This window comes from Aythya ferina (genome assembly GCF_964211825.1).
Source record: "Aythya ferina genome assembly, chromosome: 18".
Taxonomy (NCBI): Eukaryota; Metazoa; Chordata; class Aves; order Anseriformes; family Anatidae; genus Aythya; species Aythya ferina.
Window position 1 is genome coordinate 2667797 of NC_140317.1, and position 6122 is coordinate 2673918.

At 58.5% G+C, this 6122-nt stretch overlaps 1 protein-coding gene across 2 annotated transcripts in view; it reads left to right on the forward strand.

Moving 5' to 3' along the window:
- The window catches only part of NTN1 (netrin 1), an 85244-nt gene extending 81357 nt beyond the window's left edge, over positions 1-3887 (forward strand). For both annotated transcript variants that reach the window (XM_084492215.1, XM_084492216.1), the window contains one exon: positions 426-3887. In XM_084492215.1, coding sequence (XP_084348341.1) covers positions 426-754 — 329 coding nt within the window. In that variant the 3' untranslated portion in view covers positions 755-3887. The remainder of the gene's footprint in view (positions 1-425) is intronic.
- The last annotated feature ends 2235 nt before the right edge of the window (positions 3888-6122 follow it).

The following is a 6122-nucleotide window of genomic DNA, read 5'->3' on the forward strand; positions in this document are numbered from 1 at the left end:
AGATGGTGGAGGCAGCGCTGCACAAGCAGCCCTGGGGAACTGCCCCATCCGTGCTCGCTTCATGGCCACATCCTGCTGGCCCCTGGCACATCTCTAGGATGTGAACAGGAGAAAGAGGCCCCTGCCATGGGTAGGGCAGCTCCTGGCCACCCCCATACAGCCCTGTGGTCCATGGGGCAGCCGTGCCCCTGCCCGGGGGGACCCAGGGGCCTTGCTCCTGGCAGCTGCGGCCCCTCTGCCACCAGCACCGGCTGCTGCTGCTCTTGGTGAACCCCCCGGGGCCAGAGGTTTTCTTCATGCAACCACCCCGTTGGTCATTCCCTTTTCCTCTCACACGCCATTAGGTAGGGCTCTGAATTCATTCCCTTCCCACCAGCACGAGCTGTAACATCTTTTCCTCTCTCCTCCTGCCTTTTTTTCTCCAGCTGTCCAGATCCACATCCTGAAAGCGGAAAAAAATGCCGACTGGTGGAAGTTCACGGTCAACATCATCTCCGTCTACAAACAAGGCAGCAACCGGATACGGCGCGGAGACCAGACCCTGTGGATCCACTCCAAGGACATAGCCTGCAAGTGCCCCAAAATCAAGCCCATGAAGAAGTACCTGCTGCTGGGCAACAACGAGGACTCTCCCGACCAGAGCGGCATCATTGCGGACAAAACCAGCCTGGTGATCCAGTGGCGGGATACGTGGGCCCGGCGGCTCAGGAAGTTCCAGCAGCGGGAGAAGAAGGGCAAGTGTAAGAAAGCCTAAAGGAGGAGAAGGCGATGGAGAGCGCGAGAGTGAGAGTCTGAGTGTGCATGCTGCTTTGTGTAGGGCTGGGGCGGGCAGGGCCGGCGCGGGGGAAAGCTGCGGCACCGTGTGCTGGGGGGCACGGCCGTGCCAGGCGGGCACCTCACATCCCAGGATAAAAAAGGAAAAAAGAAAACAACACAACAAACCACCAACGGCAAAATCACAGACGTGGCAATTAAACACCATCGTGAGAGGAGGGGGGACGCGGGTGTGTGGCGCTGCTGATGCTGCCCCTGGGCTGGAGGATCCAGAGACACCGAACTGCTTACAGCTGCTGACACCAGGCTGGGAACACCGAGGCTGCAAGAAACAAATCAACAGTGATGCTGGAGATGAGCTCCCCTCCCCAAAATACACACAGTGAGATGAGATTGAACCTAAGAAGAACCTCAGAAGAACCTAAGCAGAGGCTCAGCACTGAGGACCAGACGGTGCGGGTTGTGCCAGGGCTCGGCCACGATGCTCCCCCACACTGCACGGCCTGGGGCAGGACGAGGTCTCCGTGTGCTGATCCCACAGCACCAGGTCCCCCACTCATGGGCACCTGAGGCAGCGACTGCCACTTGGGTGCCCTGCTCCCCTCCTGGCCACAGGTTCCCACTCAAGGAGTTCATAACCCCAGGAAACACCCAGAAAAACAAACAAACAAAAAAAATGGCATCCCGTAGGTGCTCTGAAAAACCTCACCCCAGTGTAACCGCAGTCTCCAGCCATGGCCACCCCGATACCTTCATGGCCCTTCTGCTGCCGCCCTCAGGACATGCTGGGAGCTGAGCCCCCGGCTGGCAGCTGCTGAGCCTCAGCCCCCCAAAAGCACCCCAAAAAGTCCCCAAAAGCACCGTGGTGCTGCCCCCTCGGGAGCTGCCAGCTGCTCCTGGCAGGTGCCCCCTGGGGATGCAGGGAGGCAGGACAGCGGTGCCAAGGCTCTGCCTGCCCCATGGGACTGGGCGCAAGGTCTGGCCCACCGCAGGGCCCTGGGTTGCTCTTCCCCTTCCACAGGGCGAGAGGAGCTGAGCAGCCCAGGGGGAATGCTGTTCCCAACATAACCTCTAACATCTGAAGCCAGGCAGTGGCTGCATCGTCTCCATCTCCCACCCCAGGGGCACCCAGGGGCAGGGTGCGGGCAGACGAGGTGCTGAGCCGCTCAGCACCCAGCCTGAGCCCCCGTGGCAGCAAGAGCCAGGGTGGAAAGGCGGGGAGGGCAGGCCAGGTACCTGGAGGAGAAGCAAACATTTAAGTTGCTCCGAAAAGCAAAACCTCCCTGATATTTTTCCTTTTAGGAAACTTGGAAACATCCATTTTATGACATTTTCCAGTGGTTTTGCCTTGTTTTATAGCAATTGACAATATTTATATAATGACATAAACTACCATAAAGCGAGGCAGCCATGTAAATAGGTGTAAAGGGGAGGGCTCCCAGGGAAGCCCCGGCCAGCGCCATGTGCTGGAGCCACGGCAGGGAGGGCGCGAGCTCCACAGAGCCCCCTCATTCGCACAGCCCCGCAGAAATGAACTGGGGTACCAGGAAATTCAGGGGCACCAAGCCACCCACCCCACCAAGCCACAGCTGCCCCCTCCTTACTCCGGGCAGACTCGGTCTTCCTCACTTCAGGGCTCAAGGACAGGCAGCAGACTTGCAGCTGAGGGAACCCAAGCCACCAAGAAAGACAAAATCTGAGCTTCGGTGTCCAAATGGAGGCCTGAAGCCCCAAAGCCGGGCTGGATGCACTCCTCCAGCCGGCATCAGGGGACGCCTGGGGCAGCCTGGTCCCTGTTTAGCCAGGACGAGCCACAGGTGACCGCACTGCTCCCAACAGCCCCTAAGCAGCCGGATCCAGCCCCAAATCTCTTCTTCACCCGCACAGTGGGAAGGTGAGGTCAGGGGACTCGGGACTGCCCACGCCACACACCCCGCACTCCCTCAGCCCCTTCCCAAGCCTGGCGAGCACCGGGTGCCCCCCAGCACCCCCCTGGGGATGAGCCCCGGCCCTTTCACTGCCGCTGGTGTTCGGGAGGCAGCGGGGGAAACGCCACGTGCCCGCTGCCTGCCAAGCCCAGCAGATTGGGAACGGGGCTTGCACAGGGTGAGAGCAGCTCGGGGACACCAAGCCCCTGTCCCCATCCCACTGCCAGCCTGCTCTGAGGTGGCTGCAGGAGTTCTGCGCTCACCAACAGTCGCTCCATCCATGCTCCCAGTAAGCCCGACCTGCTGGAGCAGCTGGTGCAACTGGTGTGCTTCCCCTTGGGATGCCCCAATTTCGGGGTGTCTGGGGATGCAGCTGCTCCCCGCAGCCTCCCCTGCTCCAGGACACGTCCCGGCGGGGGGGACCTCGTCACCCGGCGGGGACCAGCTCCTAAGCATCACCGCCACGGCCAGGGGTGCAGCAGTCGGGGTGGGGAACAAAGAAACCCCACCATAACCCCCAGGAACCGCAGCGCCCACCCACTGCCTGCCCTGCACGCCCCACACCTCGGCCCCTGCGAACCGCCCCCGTCCCACGGCCAAGGCGGTGACAAAGAGCCGGGGGGGCACGAGCAGGGGCTGGGATGGGGCAAAGGGGCTGCGGCGCCTTCAGCGCAAGATCGGAAAGCAGCTGAAATGCCAAAACAATCATCACTCGACGGTAGCACCCGACAGGAGTCGTTTCGTCTCGTTTTTGTTCGTCTCGTCGTGTCCGTCCCCCCCGCACACCCGCTCCTCTCCGGTCACACAGACCTGTTACAAAACCTGTGTTCGTTGTTTTTTTTTGTTTGTTTGTTTTGGTTTTGTTTTATTTTTTTTTGTTATTTCTGTTAATATCTTGAATTGTAAATGTTGTTTAGTTATGACCATTGCATACGGCTTTGGGCGATGTTTCTTTACAATGCATACTAATATATTATGGTTATTATATATGAATATATTTAATGACACGTGAAAAAGTTGTGGATTTTCTTATTGTTTTTCTGAATTATTTCTTTTTTTTTTTTTTTTTTCTTTGTCTGTTTCGTTAGATTGGCTGTAATTGATCCCGAAAGAGCTTGTAACTGTTCAGCACCCACGCGGTAGAACTAAAGTCAGAACCAGTTGAATAAACTCTTGTAAACCGAACCCATCTCCGCGCTCCTCTGCTTCCTCCCGCCCCAAGGGGCCCCGCTCTGCGCAGGGGCTGCTGAACCCCCCCCGGCACCCCCAGTACCCCCGGGGGCAGCAGGGGTGCCGCGGGCTCACCAGGCACATGGGACCGGGTCCCTGGGGGTGCCTTTGGGTGCTGACACCTGCGGGACCCTCGTCCAGCACCAGGAGCAGGATTGAGGGCCAGGTGCGGGGATGAGGACAGGGATAGGGCTCTGGGGGGGCTGCCAGCCCGAGGGCCATTCTCAGGGCCCCCCTTTGCTCCCCCAGCTACGGGATTTTGAGCCCCAGCAGCCAGAGTGCTGGCAGAGGGAGGGCGCAGTGGGAGCGAGGCAGCAAAACGCTTCCAGAGAGAAAAACACGGGCAAAAGGTGCTGCAAACGGCAGAGGGGTCAGCCCGCGTGACCCACGCTCTCAGTGTCTCCGATAATTTATTAATTCGAAAACATCTCCGAGGTCAGAAATCTCAGATCTTTATTGCAGGGACAAATGGGTCAGCAGTGCCCTCAACTCCGCCCCGGGGCTCTCGGCGGCTTTGCAGAGGAGCAAATGGATTTCCCAGCCCCGCCGGCAATCCCCAGGGCTCAGCCTGGTCCCCGGCGAGCGCCGCACTCGCGGCATCTGCAGCGGGGCGCTCGGCGCGGCTCCAGGAACGAGGGCACCCGAAAAGGCACAACCGCAGCACCCGCTGCACCCCGCGGGCATGGGGCAACCCCAAGCACCACACACCCTGTGCTGGGACACCAGGGCAGGGGGGTGACAGCGGGGCAGTGACAACGCGACCGAACCCCACGACCCCGGCTTCCCAACCCCGCTGGCTCCGGGGCTGCCGCGAGCTGCTCCGCTGTTTCAGCCTTCCTTCTTTTGTGAAGCCAGGAGACAGAAAAGCGCTCCACGCACAGCAGAGCGCTGCCAAATCCACTTCTTTTTAATAAAGCTCCTCACCCACATGACACGTTAAATGTTACCTAAAGGGCAAACCTCAGAATCCCTTTGTTAGACGCTTCAGCAGAGCAATCCTCGTGTTCCCACCTTCCCCATGCACCAACAGAAAAATGTGTTTGAGGACAAAACAGACCAGAAAACATCTTTTTTAAAGCCTCTATCGACTCAAAGTCACTGTCCCATTGATCAGGATGAATTATGCATCCATTCTGCCCATCCTGGGAGTTTAAATAAAGCCTTAATTCCCTCTGTAAAGTGCAGTTTTAATCAGAAAGCCCAGTCCGCAGGCTTGTCGTGATGAACCGAGCTGTGCCGCTGCCAGCAGAGCCCAGCGGGGCAGGTTTGGCACCCAGCTCCCCCCCTGCCAGCACCGCGGGAGCGCACGGGTGCTGGAGACGTCTCCGAAGCTCCCTGCTGCTCCTTTCCAGCTGGGACAGCCTTGCTTAAAGCTCCATTTCTACTGAGATCAAGCAATAAACTAATCAAAAACCTGTTGTGTCCTTTTGGAAACCACAAGAAAGTAGAACTATTTTTTTTTTCCATCCCTCCTTTGAAGGTTGTAATATGAAGCATCTTTGCAAGGGAAAACAAGCAAAACAGAACAACCTGGACTGGACTTCTAAAGGACTTAAAGGATTTTCTACAGCAAAGCACATGGAGATGTGTGAGGGACTCTGCTCCTTCACACTAACAGGCACCACTCCAAAATCTCACCTTGCAGGCAGAACAGATGCCATTACCCACCTCGAAGCCCAAACCCAAATTTCCACCTGTTTGCAGAGCCCAGGAAGCCAGCGGGGCACACCCGGCCTTGCCCCAAGACCGGGAATCCCACTGGGGGCACGGGTCTCCCCGGCAGCCCCTCACTCAGGAGGGGATTTTCAAAGCCCCCTGCCCGTGCCACGCTGCAGCTCTTGGGCTGTTTCCCGCAGAGCTCCGAGCTCCACCTGCCCCGTGCTGGTCCCCGGAGCACAGGCAGGAAAGGGCAAAGTGCTGGGGCTTTTCAGCCCCCGGGAACAGTTCCTACCCGTTAGCAACAGACACGCATTTGGTGGGTGCTCGGCAGCTCTGTGAATCCACTGCCTGCTTCCAGCAGAACCATCGCACGCTGCCCTTTCCAGGTCGGATCCTGGAGCCTCAGCTCCAGCTGCAAGGATTTAATGAGAGCAGTTCTGCACTCAGATCTGCACACACTTCCCAAGGGGTCAGTGCCCGAGCCCCAGCCAAAAGATGGGGAAACTGAGCAGGGAAGAGGGGATGGCTTTG